Source organism: Glycine soja, chromosome 3 (genome assembly GCF_004193775.1).
Source record: "Glycine soja cultivar W05 chromosome 3, ASM419377v2, whole genome shotgun sequence".
Classification (NCBI taxonomy): domain Eukaryota; kingdom Viridiplantae; phylum Streptophyta; class Magnoliopsida; order Fabales; family Fabaceae; genus Glycine; species Glycine soja.
Window position 1 is genome coordinate 38,495,017 of NC_041004.1, and position 23,578 is coordinate 38,518,594.

The window sequence follows — 23,578 nt, forward strand, 5'->3', positions numbered from 1 at the left end:
AGGCCACACATTCCTAACATTATTGACAGCCTTAGTCACTAATTAGACCACACATTCATAACATCATTGACAGCCTTAGTCACTAAATAGAATAATTATTTTCGAATAGAACCAAACGTAAATTCATTATTTTTTTTATTGAAGTTATTAAGAAATGATATAAATAAAAGTAAAAGCTATACAAAGAAATGAAAGAAAAATAATAAAAAAAAGAACAAAAAAGGCCGAAGGGTACATGTCCTATTTTGGTTATACAACAGTATTTGTTCAAAAAAAATTAAAAAGAAGAAACACTGTAAAATTATGATTTTATAATTATTCATAGTTTATAATATATATATATATATATATATATATATGTATATATATATATATATATATATATATATATATATATATATCAAAATCAGCTAATCACATTATATCCTTGTTCACAAGAATCAAACCAAGTATAATAAATAACGGATATTTATAAAATAATATTATTTGCAACAAAATTAAATAATACCACTAATATGTATTTTGACTTTTGAGAGGAAAAACTAAAATAATATTTATAAAAAAATTAAATAATACCACAAATATGTATTTTGACTTTTTGAGAGGAAAAACTAATAAAAAAATATATTATCATTCAATCACGAACTCAATAAATTTGGAAAATTATCATAATTTAGCTCATAAAAAATAAAGAGGATGAAATATAGTTTTAGAAAAATATCATGCGTATTTTTTAAAGATTTATTGCTGTGTTATGCTTGTTTAGAGAAATAAAATTTTCTTTCCTCCAAAATATAGACTTATTTATTTTTGTTAAAATTAATTAGGTTTATAAGTTAATTAGGTCCAAATTTCAAACATTCTTATTTGGTGGAATACAAATTTTAAACATTATTTACAACCTTTTTTTTTTACTGAAACATATTCATCTCATCTCATTGCTTAATTGTAACAAGATAGAAACTATAAAGATTAAAAAAAAATAATTTTACTATTTAATTTATGGGCAATTCCATTGGCTTGTCTTCTTATAGAGCCTATAGAAAATGTTGGATTTTGTTGAATCACACTTCTACAAGCTTGAATTAAATTACCAAACTCAGCCTTAGTTACTAAAATAAATAGTTTTCTAATAGAGGCAAGCGTAAATTCATTATTGTTTTTATTAAAGTTATTAACAAATGATATAAATAAAACTAAAAGGTATATAAAGTGAGGGAAAAAAAAAGAAGGAAAAGTAAAGTAAAAAAAAAAAAAAAAAAAGCTGAAAAGAAACGTGTCCTATTTAATAACAGGGGAGTATATATTTACAGTGTGCGCACACGGTGCACGTTAGTGCACTTCACGGAGTGTGAATGCATATACTCTCACCTCTTGGACCTGGCGCACCCTAAGCCACCACACCACCACTATCACCAGCGCAGCAGCTTCTTCTTCTTCTTCATCCGCCCCTCCTAACCAAACACAAACACTCTTATGTCATGTTTTCTGTCACCCTCTCTCTTCCTCTGTCTCCAATTAGGGTTTTCCCCATTCCCAATGCATACTAATTCTTTCTGCCTATTCGCTGCCGTTCCAACTCCTTCGATTACTCTGCGAATTTGCTTTCTCCTTCACTCTCGCGCTTCGATTCGGAGAAAATCGGGCGCTATTGCTTGACACTGGTTTGGTGCCATGCCGCCTAGTCGGAGGAAGGGCGGAAAAAAAAGCGGCGGCGGTGGTGCCGCCGCCAGCCGGCAGTTTAAGCTCGGCGATCTCGTGCTCGCTAAGGTTAAGGGATTCCCTGCTTGGCCTGCGACGGTTAGTGCTGCTTGTTAATTTTTAAGTGAATGCTTGAAATTTTTTGATTGATTGTGCTGTTCTGTCTAGAATAAACAGAACACTCCCTTGGATTGCAATTGCATGTTATACTGATTTTCTTCTGCTGAAGTATGGTGTAGTGCTCAGTGTTTGCCTGGTGCTAATCGATTAATTCGAGTGGTTGCTTTATTTTTGTTTTGTTTTTTGATGCGTATATTAGATTTTATTGAAAGTTTTTGGGTCTGACCTTGATTATCTGTTTTGCCTTAGCTTAAGCTTGTAGTTGTACTGTCGAATTTTGATGTTACACGGAGATTGGGTTTATCAAATGATTATATTGTGGTGAATTTTTTATTAATGACTTGATCGGGGCCTAGAGGCTCCCGGAATTTGATTGGGAGGAGCTGTGGAGAAGGTAAGAGACTAGGGACCATAAGTTAAACTATACAGATCTGTGCTTTGCGTTTTCTATGGTCCTGTATGGCTTATATGTTTGTTTTGGACAGTTGGGCACTTTTTTCCCCTGCTTTTTGATTCTCTGTTATGAAGATTTTGTTTGCTGATTAAGTTGCTCTGTTTTTTCCTGGGGCAGGTGAGTGAGCCGCAGAAGTGGGGTTACTCAGCTGATCGGAAGAAAGTGTTTGTTTGCTTCTTTGGAGCCCCCCAAATGTATGTATTCAAGTCCATGTCTCATTTGATTGAGTTGCTATTGGTATGCATATCGTGTTCTTGTTTGATAAGGAATTGAATTGACATGAAGTTGCTATTGGTATGCATACGGTGTTCGATAAGGAATTGAATGGACATGATAAAATTTCAAAACCTGGTTGTTTTGAAATGATATAGTAGATATCTGATATTGTTAATGCCACGTTGTTTGACCTAGGGATATTGTAAGGTCTAATTGTTGTATTCTTGTTTATATGTCAATATGTCATTGATTTGGTGTTTGCTAGAAAGTCATTAGAGATTGCGGTGTTAGTAAGTAATTTTCCTTCTATACTTCCGTTCTTTCTATTACACTGATGATGCATGTATAGATATTACAATATTCACACATCAGGGTGGCTTTCCTTTTGTGTGCACAGTTGGATTATTGAATGTTCATTGTCTATATTTGAAGCAAGCTAAAACTGGATGGTTTCAATCATTGTAGTCCACTTGTGATGATAATGCTTATTGATGACATGCTTGCATTTTTCAGTTAGCTTGTCCTTTATGGCATGCATATATTATGGTTGTAGCCATATTTAAAAGATTTCGTTGTGTGATAAATTTTCTCTGAAGTTTGAGTAGATAATAGTAGTTATGAGTTTTGTGCATATGTGAGGTTTCACCTTTAGGGCATGATTCTTCTAGTGAGAAATTGAGAATCAGATCATTGTGACTATTGTAGTAGCGTCTGTTTTACCTTTTTAGTTCTTATGAGCAGAGAAGGGATAAAAAAAATGAATGCTAATGGCTCTTATCTTAGGTTTCCGGTATTTGATTATGGTTTGTGGCATATTGCAGCAAAGTGAATTTTGTTGCCAACACACTTGTGTTAGGCCAATATTCTGCATACTTGATTTTGGATAGTGTTTATAAAAATGCTTCTGCAAGTTTGTGGTTGCCAAAATTAGTGTTTTTGGTTTATATTATAAAAAATATAAAGGTATTTCTATAAAATATACACCCAAAGTGATTTTCTACTAGAGAAGCAACAAGATGTTGCTACTTGTTGTCAATAGCCAAAATCATGTTGGTATGGCCTGTCATAATTCATGTGCCAAATTTGCTAAATATGTTGGATTGATTTCAAGGCACATTTGATGCATCAAATCTTTCTCTAATTCAAACATGGAATCAAACATGCTCCAATATGAGCATGCACTCTTCACTTCATGTGCTCTCTGCATTCCACTTATAAGTACAATTCTATGTCGGTGATCTTTCAGCTGGCTCAGTTTGATCCATGCTCTCTTCTCTCTCGTGAAGCATGATTATACTGTAAAAAAATAAAGAAAATATATTCATTCCCCTGTTATTTCTATCTGGGATACCAGGCATCAGCTATAAGATTCCACCTTGTCACTAGAGGTTCATGTAATAACTTTGTCTTCTATCTCATTTTTGTCATCTCTCTCTCTATATAAAAACCATCCAGCCTCTGCCATGTGTTGCTTGCATATGCAATCTGGTCCCGCCTTTTTTTTTTTCTCTTCATGGTCGTGGATAGCACAGGCCTCTGCTCTAGTTTAGTTATTATCATTATTTTCCTAGACTTACTTGATTCTTCTTGGTGTCAGAGCACCAAAATTCACAAAATAACCTGGAAGCTTACTATATTTTCATTGTGAATTATAGTCCAAGCAAATATTATCCTTGTGGAATTCTAGTTGCATGAAGCCTAGAACACTACCCAATTAAATATAATTTCACCCAGAATTTTGCAAATAGAATTTTAAAACATAACATTGATTTTCTCTGAATCAATTCTTGCAAAAGTGGCTCTTTAAAGTCTGAAATCCCAAAATGGTAAGCTACATAATTGGATATGGAGTGTTTGGTGCAACTTCTTTTTCCTTTTCTTACAGAGTTATAGCAATGGGTAGATCAAGTTTAGAGTTTTGCTCAACAGGTAAAGAGAATTCCTCCTTGCCTGGAGTTGAGGTTTCGACAGAAAAGAGGACTAGACTTGGTTTCCATAACTGATGATTCTCTATGAGCTTCAGTAGGAGTTGGATCCAATGACTGAGCAGGCTGTTGAATAGAGCTGAACTTTTCTCTCCTCTAGTTCACTATGAATGAATAGCGATTCTTTGGACTTTTGGACATGCTCTGTTTTTCTGAGTATGTAGGAAAGGAATCGATTAATTTTGGATGAATATGAGTTGTTTGAGAAGCAGATGGAAGATTGGAGAGTGGAAGGTAAAAGAATAAAGTGAAGTGTAGATAACTAAGTTGTGAAGAATATTGTGGGAGAGATTACAAAATGTAACATCCATAGAAACCAGGAATTTTCTGGAGGATGGATACACATACCACTGATGGACATTGAAGTATCCTGAAAATGATTGAATGTGCATGAATTTTATTTTTAAGTTAACTGTAAGACTTTTCATAACTGTTTCGCAATGTGGAATCTCTTTCTTAACATATAGTTATTTCCCTATGTACAAGCCTTAATTTTATTTACCTTACAGTTTGTCTTAGTTTGAAATGCCATTTGGTTTTGCAGAGCTTTCTGCAATCATGCCGATGTTGAAGCATTTACTGAAGAGAAGAAACAATCTCTTGCCAAACGTTCAGGAAGGGGTGGTGAATTTGCTTGTGCAGTAAAGGAGATTATTGAATGTTATGAAAAGTTGAGGACGGAGAATCAGGATGGTGACACTAGCTCTGGTGGTGAAGTTGCTATTGCAAATGTGTCGTATTCACTTGATCCATCTGCCAACACAGGGTTAAAGGATCAGACGGATGCTCCTTTCACAATTAATTCACAAATGAAATCTTCAAATTGTGTGATTGACAGACCTGAGGATGCTGTTGCATTGAAGGATGAATCTTATAATATAGAGGCATCACTGGAGGAAGCTACTGATAATGCTATTATGACTGCAACTGTAAAATCACCTTTTTCAATAACCCAGAGAAATGCACCAGTTCGAAGGTCTAGAACTAGAAGCACATTACAGGTCCAAAACTTTGTTGTACCTTGTGGTGATGGTGGAAATAATGTTGGCAATAGTGATGACAACATATCAGCTGATGCAATTCAGGATACATCTATAAGGAGTAAACGTATCAGGAAATCACCTGACCTTTTACGTTGTGATGATACTGATTCACCTGCATTTGCCCCAAATGTTAGCATGGAGGACAATGGTTCTGAAATTATTACAATCAATTCTGATGCCTTTACTTTAAATGAGGGAAGTACGATAGATTCTAATTTAAAATTTGAACAGTCTGAGCCTATTGTTTGCCCTGAAGGTGAAGGTCTTGATCTAGAAATAAAGGCTGTAATCAACAAGAATAAAAGAAAACCAAACCAGAAGAAGGAAACTAATGATTCTGGTGCTCAGAATGCCAGCCAAAGTTTGCAGAATATGGGTGGAAATTCGAAAGAAAGATGCCCTGACCAAGATGGAGATGAACACTTGCCCCTGGTGAAACGAGCCAGAGTTAGAATGGGTAAATCATCCACAGAGGCAGAACTCAATAGCATTTCTCAAGTTCAGGTTAAAAGTGGCGAGGAAGATATTACTGACTCACCACATCAGATAATCACATGCTCAAATTGTGAAAATGGCCTTGCTGAAGGAGGCCCATCAGTGTTGAACAGTACTTTGGTTAATGTTTCTCCTTCTAACTTAATAGCCTCGTATTCTGAAAATGGGTCTCAAATTTGTAAAATTAAAAAAGACCAAATGTTTGGCTGCTCTGTGGATGATGAAGCTGCTTTACCTCCATCTAAACGCATCCATCGTGCTTTAGAAGCAATGTCTGCCAATGCTGCCGAAGAAGGTCAAGCTTGCATGGAATCCTCCTCCTCTATAATGACATTTAGTGGTAGATGCTGTATATCTGCCATTAAGAGATGTCCTTGTATGACTGTTAATAATCAAGGAGTTAATGAGTTAGAACTGCAAAGGTTGGTTTCTTGTGGCATTGATTCTTCTCATGTTAGTGTGTGTAGTTTCTCAACTCGTTCAAATACAATTATTTCCACAGAGAATGAGTTATCTACAGAAGTGGATAAGCATTTGGTCAAGTTCCAACATGAGTCTGGGAAGGATGTCATCCCAGGTGCTAGTCAGCAAGGTGGTGAAGATATTAGTGATTCTGTTGTCTGTCATCCTGCCAAAATAGATTCACTAATACAGTCACATGGAAAAATTTCTCCTAATCTTGATGTGAAATGTTGCCAAGTTGGAAACAATAAGGATTCACCAGGTCCATCATTGTTACTAAATGATGATGACAATGCCAGAACTTCAAACCATTCAGATGCATCTGATACAGTAGAGCATGTTGGAATAAGTCTCGATCCTGTGGCAGGCAACAGTGAAAGTGATAAATTGGTACCTAAAAATAGTATTAATGTGACACAGAATGTGGTGGTTGCTTGTGAGGATATGATGAAGCATGCAGTTGGTGACAGCAGCAAACCTAATGACACGTAAGCTTCTTTTAATGTTCCTACAATTACTAGATTCTGATCACTCATATCCTTGGGGAGAAAAAAAAAAGGATTATGAAAAAAATAAACATTTTTACTTCTTATTTAATTATTCGTGAAATTTTATTGTTATTTATTTCTTTAAAGAAAAAAGCTTTTATGGAGAAGCTAGAAATTTTAGCTTATGAGTAAAGCACTAAACAAGCTGTTTTTAGCCTATTCTGAAAACATTGAGTTTCACCAAATTACTCATCCAAATGTCCAAAAAGTTATAGCCTTCACAAAATTCATGCTCTCCATTCTCTGTCATGCTTAATATGTTCATTAATCATTATAAAATTTTAGCTTTATGGAGTTGAGCATTCCTAGCTTAGGTCATACTTGTGCAAGTAGTTGTGTTTTGCGACCTAAATAATTATAGGAACGACTGATTAAGAAAAACAGAAATAAGGTAAACTCCTTCTGACAGCTCTGAAACTAAGAACATGAATGGAGCTAGATCTCCTTACACAGGAAAACAGAAATGAAACAGAAAGAAGATAGTTTTATCTCGGAAAGATTTAGATATATCCTGTATGATCCAAATGATTTTCATGCCTCATGTCTCCCTGTATCTTTCCCTTTCCTGATCATTTTCCACCTTTCCCTCCATTTGTTTGTTGCCACCTATTTAAGTTGTTCTTCTATCCATTTCCACCAACTGCCCTCTTGGGCAAATTTGTCACCCCTTCTGCTATACACACGTTCTATAGTTTTATTGGAATCTATCAAATTCAGTTACTGGGGTTCAGTTTGGTGGAGTTGTATATATTTTAATCAATCTGTTCAAGGTAATGAAAAGTGAAAAGAGAACAATTGTGTGATGAAAATAATGTATGCTGCATTTCTTTCAATCAACTAAAGCTCTTGCTATCATTTCTTTTCAGGCATGAGGTCATCAAAGAGGTAAAATTTAAAGGACAAGAGGAGGATATGAATTCTGTTTCAATATCAAATGATTATTCCGATGAAAAGGGTAATTTGGGCATTCTGTCAAGCCCATCCTTGACTGATGTGAGAGTTTGCCTCCCACTAGGTTCACCTCCAATTACATCAGTTTGCAATATTTCTACATCTGACAGTAGTAATATCCTTCAAAATGGAAGTTGTAGCCCTGATGTACACCAAAAGAACACTTTATCTGGTCCTACTGATGGATGGAAAGATGGGATTGTGGAAAATGAACAATCAAGATCTGAGGGCAAGTCAACTGAAGCAGGAGATGCTGCATTGTTGTACTTTGAAGCAACGCTTCGAACATTGAAAAGGACAAAGGAAAGTATTGGTCGAGCAACACGCATAGCTATTGACTGTGCAAAGTTTGGCATTGCAACTAAGGTAATGCGATGGTATTTTTAAATTTTTATTTTCTTCTCCGTGCCTATAGGAAATGTAAAATCATGAATTGTGAATGCTTTTTGATTAGATTAGTTTTTTCTTTCTTCATTAGATTAGTTTTACTTATGACATGATGAATGCCTCTTTTTAGTGTTTTTTTGGACCAGTATGATTTATTGTGCTATACGAAACTGCTCTCATTGAAAAACCAGAGTATTTCTATGCATCCAAATCTGAATATGGCTCAAAGTCATTTGGTGGGTTGGACTTCGGTGGTCGATAGCAGGTTGCTGAATGTTGTGCCTGCTGCCCAATTTTCCGATGTTAATATTAAATGGTTAACTGCCTGAATCCAAGATCCCAAGCCTGTTCCAAACTCTTCAAAATACCTGTTAATTCAGCCATCAGAACATTCGAGGAGCCTAGATTGTGGATAGCCAGACTTCCACTGGCCCCAATGATCCCTAAAGACCCCTGCACAGCAAGCACTCTGATCTTTAACAGGCCCATCCACATTGCATTTAATCCAAAATTGGGGTCTCAAAAAGAGAGCACCTCAATGTTGAGTCTGATTCTAGGGTGGTTATTGAGTTTAGTGTAAATGGCTATCCTATACAGCACCCGTACAGAAACCTTGTTAATACAATAGTTAGTTTAAATAGTAGGAATTGGCAGATTCAGTTTTCCCATGTGTATGGGGAGGCCAATTTTGCTGCTGATAGTCTTGCTAGAGTAGCTTATCAGTATTCTTTAGGGACACATGTATTTCTGGTCCCTCCTTTAGAATGCTCTCTCTTTGTCCTGAAGGATGCTATGGGGTGTGCTACCCAGAGATCCATTAGGATCTTGTAGTTTCTTGTCGGGCTTTAACCCATCCTCTGAATAAAAATAAAATAAGGGAATTATATTGTGCTAGCTTCTATAGTCAAGAGAGGGGTCAGCCTAGTGGTGGGGGTTTGGGTAGTAAGGTAGTTTGCAATTTGCATGTCGTTCTGGGTTCAAATATCATTGCCGTGGTTCTGTCATTGTACAAAAAAAAGCTTTCATAGTCAAGGGAGATATCCAATTTATGTTTTTTGAGACCTCATAGTTTTACCTTTCAAGCATGTTAACTTTCTTTATTTTGTCCAAATTTAAATTGATCCATGAATCTTGGTGCATGGGCACCTTATCTACTTAACTACATATGGTATTAACTGCATAGTGAGTTTGAGCAATCTAAATTTACCAGATGCATTATGATCATGGCCTTTTGGATACTTTTATCTTGTGTCTTGGTAGAATTTGAATTTCTTTAGGAGGGAACATATGGTTGTTAATTAGGCCTGGTTGGATCTTGAACTTTTGGCATCCCAGGCTCATAGAGGAACTTAATTTAATTTGTTTGTTCGAGTATAACTAAGTTTGCACCTACAAGTTTTAATTTCAATCTTATGCACCTTGATGGGAATGATAACAATTTAATTTGCTTTATGGTTATTTCCTACTGAAATCATTGTACATTTCCCTTAAAAGCTCATCATGTCTTTTCTTAATGGTATATCCATTTGTTGGGGGGCTGGGCTGTGGGTTGTATTCTAGGTGATGGAAATTGTTGTCCACAATCTGGAAATTGAGTCAAGCCTGCATCGGAGGGTGGATCTGTTTTTTCTTGTTGACTCTATTGCTCAATGTTCTCGAGGGTTGAAAGGTAATTGTTTATTACTTGGTGATTCTTGAGTCTTGCAAGCAAAAACAAAAGAATATGTGCATGTGTATCTGTTGATGTTGTAAACATATCAGAATCTATTCATTTAGTATCTGTCAATGTTGAAAATATATCTGATTTTTCAGGAGACATTGGTGGAGTATATCCATCAACTATTAAAGCAGTCCTGCCACGCCTCTTGTCTGCTGCTGCTCCTCCCGGAAATGCTGCAAAAGAAAATCGTAGGCAGTGTCTTAAGGCAAGTAAATGAAATTTCCTGTTTACTGAAGTTAAAACATATATGTTCTCAAGTCTTCTCTTATAATTGTTAAGCTTTCCTCCCAATTATGTAGGTATTAAGGCTGTGGTTGGAGAGAAAAATCCTTCCTGAACCCATTATTCAGCATCATATGCGGGAGCTAGACTCATATAGCAGTTCAGTTTCTGCAGGTGTCCACGCACGCCGTTCATCAAGAAGAGAGAGGCCTTTTGATGACCCTGTTAGAGACATGGAGGGTATGCTTGATGAGTATGGAAGGTATGAAATTGTTGGAAGAAAATATTGACTTTATGATTTTCTCATACCTCTGCAAGTGTGTTTACTGTTTACTCAAGTTGCATTTGGTCTTGCAGCAACTCAAGTTTTCAACTACCTGGATTTTGCATGCCCCGAATGCTTGAAGATGATGGGGGGAGTGATTCTGATGAAGGGGAGTTTGAGGCTGTCACACCTGAACATGATTCTGAAACATATGAAGTGCAAGAAACAACTCATGCAATTGAAAAACACAGGCATGTGTTGGAAGATGTTGATGGTGAGCTTGAAATGGAAGATGTGGCTCCGTCTGTTGATGGTGAATTGAATTTGATTTGTAATATTGATAGAGGAAATGCCACAGAGTTTGAGAAGAATCTTCCTGTGTCCTTTGGCCCCCCTTTACCACAGGATTTGCCACCGTCTTCCCCACCTCCACCATCATCCCCTCCACCACCACCACCAGCTCCTCCTCCTCCATCTCTACCTCTACCTCCACCCCCACCTCCTACATTGCACTTCAAGTCAGCTACCTCTGATCAATATCATGTTGCAGTTGATTCAAAAGGTTTTGAAGATTCACTGGTATGTTTCACAACTTTTGCATGGGATTTTTACACAATGGAACAAGTTGCAGCATGTGAAAACTAATGTTGTAAACCTTTCGTTTCTACTTGGGTTTTGGTTCATTTTTGCAGACTGTGGAAGCCAATGTACTCCATCCTATGGCCCAGCCCTTAGCTGCACCAAGAAATAGTCAATCTATCGGTGATGCAGTGCAGTATACAGTCCCTGAATGTAGAGACATGCCAATACAAATGCCAGAGTCTACTTGCTCTTTCAACACTTTCCCTGTACAACCAACAGACAATTCCAGGAATACTGATGGTGCTACTATGCATAATAAAGGTTACTCGATACCACCACCTCACCATGTGCCATCCAATCAGTTTTCTTTTGTAAATGGGGAACATCAAATGAAGTCACGAAGGGAGGTTCCGCCACCCCCTTCATATTCCAATGGGCACCACTTTATGCCGAGTATGATGAGAGAGTATGGCTATGACAGTCATGAGAGATCAAGACCACCATATGATTACCAAGAGAGATGGAATGTTCCTCCTCCTTGTTCTGGTAAGACTGATAATTGATGCTTTTGAATTTTGATATTTGAGGTGAAGGGGTTTGCTTTGGTTGTGTGTATTAATTACTATCTTTCTTGGGATTTCTGCTTTCAGGTCCTCGGTATAGTGACCGAGGTGTGCCTGCTCCTTATGGTTGTCATCCTAGTGAATCAGTTGGTTTTCCAGGTCATGGATGGAGATTTCCTCCCCCATCAATGAATTACAGGGACTCCTTGCCTTTTAGACCCCACTTTGAAGATGCAATTCCAGTAGCAAACCGAGGTATATACCCCCTCTGACAGATTATCATCAATCATGAAAAATTCTTTATTTTTTTATTTACTTTGAATTCTGGAATATTACTTGAGAATATTGAATTGAGGTTTAAGATAATTATGTTTCAGGCCCAGGCTTTTGGCAGCCAAGATGACAAAAATTACCAATAAATGAAGGCTGGCAATTGGCATACTTCTGTCTATCCGCAAGCCTGTCTGGTTATCCTTCACCAATCAGTATCTTTGTTACTTATAATTCACTCATGGAATGTTAGATACAACCCACTTTTTGTCGTGGGCCCTGCCTTTGTTTAGAAGAGGTGGTTGTTGTGCCCTCTTTCTGTACATGCAAGAAAGAATCTTTAGAGGTCCGCAGAATCTGCACAGGATCTGGTCATAATATGCTAGAATTTGTATATATACATATATATTGCAGCCTCTTCTGCAGAATGCAGAGCAGGAAGAGTCATTGTAGAGTCGTTGGAGAGCTGTAACTTATCTTTTGGCTGTCAACGTATCAAATTCTTTTTGTTGCAGATTATATAATTTATTTCATGGAAACCCTTACAGATGTTCGATCAAAGTCCATTTAAATTTTTAGGCGCCGTTTCTTGAATTTGTTTTCCTAATATAGAAAAAATACCCCTCGGGTAACTAAGCTGGGTTAGTTGTATTCTTCCCCCAAGTGCTTGGCTTTTATTTATTTCTCACAAATGCCCTTTTTTTCATGTGGATTGTGAGTACATGTAGCCTGTAATTTGATGTCTCACGCCAAAACCTTGCCTTACATAAAAACGCGTGTGGGGCATTTGTAGCCACTCTTGGTTTAATAGAATTTATTAAGGTAGTTGGTACGTCCAACTACGCAAGTGTTCCGTCTCATGAAGGGCATGACTTTCTGACTTAGCATTATAATTTTTGGAAAAGCTTTCTCTGAAAAATTATTTTTGAAGTGAAGAAACAAATATTTATTTAATAAATTAATTACATATGTTTTAAATTGAACTTTAAAGTATATACGCAAGGATAATCTTCTGTCACTCGAGGGCACATAATTTTTTGAGATAGTTATCTTATTTCTCCTTCACAATCTACAGCCTGTCGTTTATGCTAGCTGTTCAGTGAGTTGGGACAAATGTCGGCGTAAATAAAAAGTTGCATTACAGGTCGTACATAAATAATTTAATTATTTACTCCTTTCATTTTTAATTATAAGATTATTTTTAAAAATTTATTTATTCATTTATTTAATTTTTAAATATATTAATTATTATTATTTTTATATATTTCTATTTAATTATTCTTTTAACATTAATAAAAAATACGTAAATAAATAAAATGAAAAAAAATATAATTTTAAAATCATAATATAAATAATTGATAAATTTAATAAAATAATTACTTATAATTAGAGACAGAAAGTATATACGATATGCAATGTAAAATTAAGTTATAAGACCAAGGAAAAACATATAAATGAGTTAACAGTTTAAAACCATGATTCTGCTGTTTCGGATATAGTGACCAATTCGCTTTTTTAACGATATAAACTGTGAGATATTTACTTTAATAATTAATTTTTTAAAAATATCTTTCGAAAACCATTACAATGATTTAACTGTAGTATAATAGTTTTGGATGTAACTTCTTCTGTAGAATCTGTCTGCAGCATGTCTTTTGTCTAAGATTCTTGATTTTTAGAACTCATTTTTACGTTCTAAATTTGTTTATTTTAGTGAATTCGAGCAAAATTATTACTTGTTCTCTTCATTTTTAAAATTTTAACTCAAGATAAAAGAATTGAATTCTTTCTTTTATCACTAAAAGGAACTGCAATTATGATTAATCATTACCAAACAAAAGTGAGGATAGAAATTAATCATTCTCGCTCTTATTTACCTAGAATTACAAGGCGATGCTGTAATTTCCAGATGTAAGAGCATATATAACGGGGGTTGTTTATCTTTTCTTCTGGAAAAAGAAATCGTGACGTGGAAAATCAGTTGCTTTGATAGTAACAGCTAGTTCTACTATTTTTTATCCATTTTTTTTTACTGAGCAGATGTAGAATCTGAGATGGCATGAGAGATGACCTAAGAAAACCTATTAATATTTAGAATAATACAAAATGCTCAACGTTGATTAGTTTCATTGGTCGTAACCACCTTTAAAAACACACGGAAAAAATTAACTAAAACATGGATTACTGTGGTTTTAAATTTTTTATTTTTGGCTAGTCAAGCAAAAAATTATTTGATATTGGGAGAAGCTTTATCAACTTTAGGATCCGTTCGATTGGGTAAAAAAAAGGTGAATTAAAATAAAAATTTTAAATTAAAATAAAATATAAAAATGTATATTCTAGATTATTTTATATTTCATTTTTTTTTTATCATTTTTTACTTTCTTTCCTGACAAACAAATACACAGACAGCGTGTTGAAAAGAACATGAAAGTTGTCCAGCGTGTGTTAATTGGTAAACCCAAAATATTACCATAGACAGAGTGTAGCATCCTAAATTAAGAAAAACAAAGAGAGAAAATTGTGAGAGGAGTTTTCACGTCTTTGAGAAATGGGTGCTTCGCTATCGGTCTCGGAAAAATCCATCCATGAATTCATGGTCAAGGTATACTTGAATCTCAACAACAGAAAACCTCAATTTTTTTATTATTTCATTTTTTGAAGAATGATTATAGAAATCTCTTATTATATTGGTCATGGTTGACACAGGATGCTAAGGGCAGAGACGTGAACCTCAGCATCTACAAAGGGAAGGTTCTTCTTGTAGTAAATGTCGCTTCAAAATGGTATTTTTACACACACCCTTTTTTTCTAACCCAACTTTTTCCATATGCTTGCTGTAAAAATCCAATCTTTCTTTCTTTTTATCCTTTTATTGCTTTTGGGTTAGCTGATTAACTCTTTGGGTGCAAATTGCAGTGGATTTACGAATACCAATTACACCCAGTTAACTGAGCTTTACAGCAAATACAAAGACAGAGGTATGGTTTTTTTAGGTTTACAGAGCAGTTGGTGCACTTGCATGTTATTGGATTCTAAATTTGTGCCTTTTCGGTGACCAAATACTTTTGAACTTAGTTAAACTGAAGGATTATAATAAATTCTTAAATTGTCTCACTTATGAATGTTTTATTGGTTGATCTCAGGCCTTGAGATACTGGCATTTCCATGCAACCAGTTTCTGAAGCAGGAGCCTGGGAGTAGCCAGGACGTAGAGGAATTTGCCTGCACAAGATACAAGGCCGCGTATCCCATTTTTGGAAAGGTTGTTGGTTGTTTATACTTTGTGTGGGCATTTGGATCGTCTACTGATTTTAGGATACAAAGATAATAGTAAACTGATTTATTCGTGTGGTTTTTCTAATTATATTTTGTCATTAAATGCTGATTGATTCAGTAGTTTTATGTTAGTATTAGTAATGATTAGTGATTTTAACAATGGGAAGAACTAAGAGGGAACATGACATACTGCATGAGTATAAGCTATTCTGTTAGTTTTTGTTTAACTCGTTGCATCTACAGAATACCATGTAGGATCCTTTAAAAGTTAAAACTATGTTCAAGTTTTGTGTTTGTCTAATAGTTATTATTATTATTATTAGGCCTAGTGAGCATGACCAAGATATCGGCTAATGGATTAAAAAAGTGTATGATAGAGAGGTGCCTAATATTAAAGAAGTGTGTGATATTTTTTATTATACCATTTTTAATGCCGCTTAACTTAGTAACAAAACATTGAGATACATAATGTGATGCCAAGAGTGGTGCTGATTGAAGTGATGACAGTACTCTGAAGCTATATATATCACACTTCTTACTTGCAAGTTGCAATCATAGAGTAAGTAAGTCTGCATTGATCAAATTGGAATGAGCAGGGTAAAGGATTAAAAAGAAAATAACTAAAAGTTAACTGGATTAGATCATTGAACACTAGGATGTAGAGAAAAGGGAAAGGTACTAAAAATGTAAAATAAAAAAATTGGAATAATTTTACTTGGAGTGATATATCCAATGTTTCAGGCAGCTTTAGTTTGATTGGATGAAATGTGAATCATGTTTGTGGAGTCAGGCTGTGTCATAGTCAGAAACATTGGGATTCTAATATGAATAAAATTACTGCTGGTGGCTATGCCGTTATTCACTGTTGGAGGGGTGCATTCATGGTCAAGATATGACAGAGCATGGGCTTATTATACCAAGAGCAACAAGGTTGGGATGAAATAAGAAGCTTTACCTGCTGCAGATGCATTGCAGAGATGTGATAGAACATAATTTGATAAAAACAATAAAAAAGTATCCTGATTCTGTCCTGTATCCCCCAAATTGAGAGGGAATACAAATTGAAGGTCTGGATGCAATGGATTGGAATCCATTTCATTTTTTTCTATTCCATTCTAATTTAAGCAACCCAAACTATTAGATACAGATAAACTGAGAGAAGTAGAGAGATGAATTTAGAGAAGAACTGAGGAATTAATGATATTTTCATTAAGTCTCTGTTTTGTACGCCCAGGGGTTTATATACAATGATTTCCAGCTGTTAATCAGTTACAACAGTAACAGAAGCCCAATTAATTGAATACCAACTGGTTTTTCTTAACTACTAATTGAATAACTACTTGACAGCTGGGGTTACTGAACATAGACTATGCTAACACAAACCTATCCTCAAATATCTCCCCCTCAAACTCATGTGGGGTTGACAAAGAGTGAACTTGTCAATATGAGTGACTGAGGAAACTGACAGGTATAAGTCAGGGTTCCTTTGAGATATCTTAAAATGTCCTTGACATCCTTCCAGGCTTCCAGTGTTCCTCCAAAGGCTGAGACATAAACTGACAGGTCTTATTTACAGCATAGCTGGTTTCAGGCCTTGTAATAGTAACATTGTACCGGACACCGAAAATAGATCTGTAAAGAGTAGAATTAATCATATAGTCAACACTCAACACTGTGTTTGGATAATTTTAGGTTGGTGACCGTGGGAGTGGAAATCCCTTTAGCAGTGGTCATCTGAGCCCAGTCAAGGAGATCTTTAATGTACTTAGTTTGAGAGGTGAAACCATCAGGGAGAGGCTGGACTTGAATCCCGAGAAAGTAATTAATGGAGCCAAATTGTTAAGCAAATACAGAATGCAGCTTGGCAATGAAAGCCTGAATGAGCCATAGAGAATCACCAGTGACAATTGTATCATCAACATAAACAAGGATAAAAATGCAGTGAGGTCCTTGATTTAACAAGAACAATGAAAGATTGTGCTTGCCTTGAAGCCGGAGGCAAGAAGTGTTGTGGTCAGCCTTTCAAACCAAGTCCTTGGGGCTTGTTTAAGGCCAGGGCTTTATGGAGTCTTCATACCAAAGATTTATCAGCAGCTTTGTAGTGGTATCCAACCATGCGGGACAGGTCTAGAGTTATCATTCTTTTTTAATTAATAAAAGGCAACACTACACAAAAAAAGCTTTGGCATTGCGCTCAGTTTGCAGTCCTTTGGTGTGTTTGGTTGGAAAGAAATGCTAGAATTTTCTGTGGTTGATGGTCTTCTTTTGAGCTCATTTGGGATTGAGTATATTTTTTAGCTTCCTTGTGGTGTTTTGCTAATGGTCTTTTCAGAGTGGTGCCTTTGTTTGATGTTTAGAGAGATTGACATGTTATCTATTTTCCCCTTGAGGATTTCTTATCCTCCAATTTTGTGTCCTGCTCTTAATAAATTCTATTTATTAAAACAAAGTCAATACTATGTCCTGCTAATGAGCCAACATAAAATGTATTGGTGAAGGAAATAAAGATAGGAATTTGTTCTTGTGTTGGCATCTAGACTTTGAAAGTTATTAAGAGATGCCAAGCATGTTGGCATTGTGGTTATGCTTACAAATGATGATTCAATAAAATACGAGATTTAACTGTTTATTCTTGGATGATTTTTAAGTGAGTTATTCATCTCTATACTATTACATATGGCCGTATATTCCATTATTTAGCATTGGGTTGTTAACCGCATATATTAAATTCCTTTTTATTTGCAGGTACGTGTCAATGGACCTGATACAGCACCTGTCTACAAATTCCTTAAAGCAAATAAATCAGGATTTCTGGGTTCTAGGATAAAGTGGAATTTCACCAAGTTTTTGGTTGACAAGGAAGGGAATGTCCTCCGGCGTTATGGTTCAACCACCTCACCGTTTTCCATTGAAGTACAATCTCTCTCTATTTCTCTCCATGGAGCTTATGTGAGATTATGTTCATTCCATTTGGATTTTGACGTCTCAGCCTTGAACAATGCCAAATCCTGTCACTTAAGGCTAAGATTTCAAGATACCAATGGAGCGAGGCAATCTCACATAGCGCTCCAAGGATATGCAACAATTTCTTGTGTGAATGTGTGTGGCTATTGCTATGTAACTAGAGGCTTGGTATGCAAGTGTGAAAAATGTTGATATGTGCTGCAATTGAAACTTGAAATTATCTCATATGTTGTTCCTTGTCGCCTTTACAGAATGACATCAAGAGAGCATTGGGGGAGGCTTGAAAAACTCTACAATCACTTCAAATTGGTGCTCTTGTTGAAGATGATTGAAACATAAGGAATGTATATTTGTAGATGTTTCTTCTAGTGATTATTTCTTAAAAATTTCATGTCTAGGTTTTTTTGTGTTTGTTGTATTAGAAATCTGTTTTGGAATCGTTATTTAAAACTTAATTAATGGGCATTGGTTTGAGTTGTGTTAGAAGTGTGTTTTCATGTATCATTTAAAATGCATGTAATGGTCATGGCCTCATGTGTATTAGTGTCGAGGAAGTTGCATCACTTATTATAATGCTAGGGAACAGTCCCTACCAAGTCTATCAAGACTCAAGAGTCTATATATATGGATGATATGAAAAACCTATGTACTGCATTTCACCAGAACAAAAAGCTTTTCATTCTCTAAATTCTCGCAAGATTTTGTTTTCTCTCTCACCTTATATCTCGCCCTCTAAATTCGCTAACTTACTGTTTGTCTGTTCTGGTGGAACTGGGAAGAAAGGAAAATCACGAAGAATTAATCCTTCCTTCATTTGGTGACTGCAGACAAAGGAAGGAAGTTTCTCTGTACATGAGTCAGAATACTTTTTTGGCTTTTGTCCATGATGGAAAGTTGAGGAAGGATTTTTTTTTCAATGATAAATATACCCTTATTTATGTCATTTTTATTGAAGATATTTATGTCATTTTTCACATTTTTTCATTTAATTTTCAAAACAAACTAAATTAGTGAAAAGAAAAAACATATCTCTTTTATTTCATTTCTCTTATCAAATAATCTAAAAAATCATCTCACATTTTTATTTCTCTTCCTTCTCTTTTCTTTCTTTTCACTTTCTTCCCTAAACCAGACATACCATTAATGTAAACATAAATAGAAGCGTGAATATTGTTTTAGGCTGGTAAATGCAGTAGTCAATCAATTAACTAGGATGGCAGTATGTACAAAACCGTAACTAGAAGGTTTTAGGCTTTGTAGCCTACAAAATGAAATAAGAAAGCACAATGCTCATGAGTTGGATCAACTCGTTTCTTTTTGGTTGCAAGGAGAGGTAAGTAGGTTAAAGTGCAGGCTAAATAATCTAATAGAATTCAATCAGGGGATCAAATAATTCTTGAGTTGGACTTTGGTGTTGCTTGAGCTACAACTCATAAAAATCGTGAATGACACATGTTGAAAGGAAATTTCCATATATTCTCATAACCACTCGGATTCAGAAAATCGTGAATGACCTTGTTGGAATATAATGTTCACATGGGAAGATAAATATTGAAAGAGAAATGTTAATAATGCATTCTTTGACATTTTCTTTTTCAATTTACTCTTTATCATTTTGGTGCATTTCATGTGAGCCATATATTGAATACTAATAATGATTCAAAGTATGAAACTTAAACGAATTTTATTGGATAATAAAAAGTATATTGGGAAGGATATGCTGTGATGTCTAAATTCTAACAAGTAAAAAATTAAGGCATCAATCACATGGCAGGGAAGAGATGAAACTTACCAAGACCTGGTTCCACTCTCTAAAGGGGAGTGTCACTGTCGCGTACCTTAGAGGGTAGACAAAATCATACTATTGCACCACTAACATCTTATCTTTTATGATTTTTTTTAATCCCTAGTCCTGTGGAGATAAGGTCTTGGATGCTTCGATTAGACAAACCTCCCAAAATTATTTCCAAAAGGTTTAGCTAAGTTAAGAAGAAAGCAATAATGACAGCGAGTGAACCATCTCACTGATGAAGATAGCAATAATGACTTGAACTGAACCATGTGAGCGATTAGGATAGCAATACTAATATAATATGACAATGATTCAATCATGTCATGCATATACGTTGTTTAAAAGAACTCGCAGAGACTTTATTTGTCTTGATTAGTGAATAGTTAATAGTTTCAGTGATAAAAAAAAGTTAATATATAGTTAATTAATGATACGATCTAAATTTATAAAGTGTTAAATTAATCGTTAGGTCTTTGAATTATTTGAAATTTTTAGTTAGGTTTCTAAAACAAAAATTTGTAATTGAATCTTTGATTTTGTAAAATTTTTGTAGTTGAATCTCTAGAGTTAAGTTTATAGTGAGTTGAAACCACCAAAAAATGACAATTTGTGCTGGTTTTAAAATTTCTAGAAACTCAATTTAAAAAAATTACAAAATCAAGGATCTATTACATTTTTTTTTTAGTTTAAGAATCTAATTAAAAATTCCCAAACAATCCAGAGACTTGCTCATTAATTTAAGCTTTATAAAAAGTAAAAAGAAAGAGTAGAGTTTTTAGTTTTTTCTTTTTATAAAATTGGATTGTTTTTTTAGTATTTTTGTATTGTAGTTGTTCATTAATCGAAATTTAAATTTTATTTCGATAATCCATATAATAAAGATTTAAATTTACATTCTAGGGTCACCATAGGCTATCCAGGTGAAATTTCAATTATGATGAATGCTACTAAGGGAGTTTAGTTCCTACAGCACATGAAAATCGTGAGAGTCAAGCACATGGGTCGGGGCCCAAACGGAGAGATATGGCCCTGAAATGAAGCCCATACACGTGTATAGGCTCAACCCATTAAGTCATAGAGCCTGGCCCAGTGATACCCAAGTGTGTCTACAGTACTACTTCAGGACAAACCCATGTGGGGCCTGCAATTAATTGGGAGAAATGAAACGCACTTTGTAGTTTAATTAATTAAAGTTTGAATTAATTCCTGAGAAAAAATGAAGTTTGTGATTGTGAAGATGAAAGGATGTTGAAACCTTCGACTTGGTGTCATGGCTGCGGGCAAGCTGTGTTGAAAATGACAAGGTTTTGGTTCTGATTTGCAGCGACACAGTACACGTGACTGTGGACTCTACTGTGTAGGCACGCATGCATAATATAAATTATCAAGTCTCTTCATGACTTAGAATCATATCATGCATGATTATATTGTGGCCTCGTGTGAAAATGCATCGTCTTCTCATATTCAACTACAACATGAGGATCATACAATTAGATAGATACATCTGCTTTATCATTGGTCTATGAGTGTCCAAGATTCTCTCCCTCCGTCCACATATTCATGTCAAATCTCAAGCCAGTACTCTACTCAAGATTTTTATTTTCTCAGTTGTGGTACATGTTATACCATGAAGTGTAAAAGTATCGTGTTTCCAACTTGAAATATCTGAGTTGATGGTGATGTTGATTACTGAGAAAAGTGTTGGATGTACTGTATTTAGTTTACTATGTGCTTGGTATATGATTTAAGCACATTTTATCTCTAATTTGGGATGGAGATTAAAAAGGATATATCTTTTAGACACTAGTGTAAAGTGGGAGAAATATTTGGATAGATCTATTTTAACTTAACTTGTATAAGCTGAATTATGCCGATATATTTAAAGAGACTTCGACATTAGAATCAGTATTTATAAAAACAAAATAAATGGTAAAAGTTAGAGAACTAATATGCCATTGATGCATATCTCTAGCTATAACCTATTTATTCTAGTAACCCACAAAGTTTCATATTGTTTAAGTGTTAAGGTCATGAATCATTTATAAATATTTTTTTTTAATTTATTAAGTCAAATTTTATTAAGAATAAAATCGTTACGGTCGATCGAGCACTTAAGCGAACAATAACTTGAATACAAGGGATCTTAATGATGCAAGCTTGAGGTCGAAACATTGACGCTAGAATCAAAGTCTAGATCATTCTATTGCCCATTAATTTCGATTGAGAGACTTATTTCGACAGTCCACAAAGTGGTATATTGTTTAGGAGTCGACATCATGAGTCGTTTGTAAACATTTTTCTCTTAACCTATTAAAATATTTTTTTTATTAAAAATAAAATCATAATGATCGATCGAGCACTTTAAGCAGATAATGATGCTTTTGAGAAAGAAACACTATTTATGTTATTCATTTATTTTGTTATAGACTATAGTAGTGATTATTATATGATCAGCATGAATAATGTCTATGGAGATCGAAGAATCTTCCATGGTATTAATATTGGAATTAGTTTAGACTCAGAAAGTTCTCAATCCCTTAAGTATATTAGATCTGACAGACTAAATATTAAGCTTATTAGTATTATATCAGCCTATTAACTTTTCTCTTTGATTTAACGCTAATTAAACCTTCTCAAGAAGTTCTAGAACAATATCTAAGGGGACAAAAAGAAATGTCTATCATCCACAAGCATCGGTTAGATGGTTCAAACCCAATAATTGCCGGTTTGTCGGAGAAACGCCTCGGTTTGAATTTCTTTTATGAACTTCTTTAGATTTTTATATCCTATATTTGTTTAAGCTACTCGATTACGATTATCAAATACTTTATTATCATATTATTAAAACAATTTATTTTCTTTTGCAAACAAAGACAATTTTATAAAGTATTTGATAAAAAAGAGAATATACATTTACAGAATATTTCGTTTTAGTGAACACAGACAAATTAAAGGGGCACTCATGGTTAAGGATATTTGTGGAATGGGTTTACCTACATTATTACTTAGGTTGAAGTTCTGATACATCAATATTCAACCTAATTTGATTAAGATCCGATAATATTTGAGATAAAGGTTGGATTATTATTTATTTAAGTTAAGAAATTATATTATTAATATATAATTATTTTAAAAGTAATATTATTTTAAGAGAATATATATTAGAACAAGTTGAGACAGTCAAAGTATAACCTAATCTCATCTTAAAAAAGTATTAGATCTAATTTCTTAAATTCAAATTTATCAAAAGTTTTCTGTTAAATTTGAAAGAATTGGTGAAATGAAACGATTTATAAACACTCTTCCTCATGATGTAATATTTTTTTTACATTAAAATATTTAGGTGAGTTACATCCCAGAGTCATCAAACTCACTGCCAAATATTTTGTTAACTCAATGGAGTTAAATTTTGCATAAAATTACATCATTTTTATTACAATTTTATAAAATTAGCTTCATTTTAATTAATGGATATTTTTAATTTTGCTAAATCCAAATAAATAATCAAATATTATTTCGTATGTTTTTTTTAAGCAAGTATGTTATCATCATTATTATT

The 23,578-nt window shown here is 34.5% G+C and overlaps 1 protein-coding gene across 1 annotated transcript; it reads left to right on the forward strand.

The window, feature by feature from the left end:
- The first annotated feature begins 1,327 nt into the window (after positions 1-1,327).
- On the forward strand, positions 1,328-18,915 carry LOC114405249 (protein HUA2-LIKE 2-like). The gene is made up of 16 exons (XM_028367864.1): positions 1,328-1,800; positions 2,393-2,469; positions 5,021-6,964; positions 7,891-8,341; positions 9,923-10,031; positions 10,175-10,287; positions 10,382-10,566; positions 10,662-11,148; positions 11,262-11,697; positions 11,802-11,969; positions 14,531-14,589; positions 14,694-14,770; positions 14,904-14,965; positions 15,131-15,249; positions 18,009-18,176; positions 18,479-18,915. The coding sequence occupies exons 1-16, from the start codon at positions 1,675-1,677 to the stop codon at positions 18,509-18,511; spliced, it is 4,614 nt and encodes a 1,537-aa protein (XP_028223665.1). The 5' UTR covers positions 1,328-1,674; the 3' UTR covers positions 18,512-18,915.
- Positions 18,916-23,578: the final 4,663 nt, after the last annotated feature.

Excerpts from the sequence above, each read along its gene's own strand:
- LOC114405249 (XM_028367864.1), top strand. The coding sequence starts at position 1,675 with ATGCCGCCTAGTCGGAGGAAGGGCGGAAAAAAAAGCGGCGGCGGTGGT. Across the intron at positions 1,801-2,392 it reads TCCCTGCTTGGCCTGCGACG|GTGAGTGAGCCGCAGAAGTG; the intron begins GTTAGTGCTGCT and ends TTCCTGGGGCAG. Across the intron at positions 8,342-9,922 it reads AGTTTGGCATTGCAACTAAG|GTGATGGAAATTGTTGTCCA; the intron begins GTAATGCGATGG and ends GTTGTATTCTAG.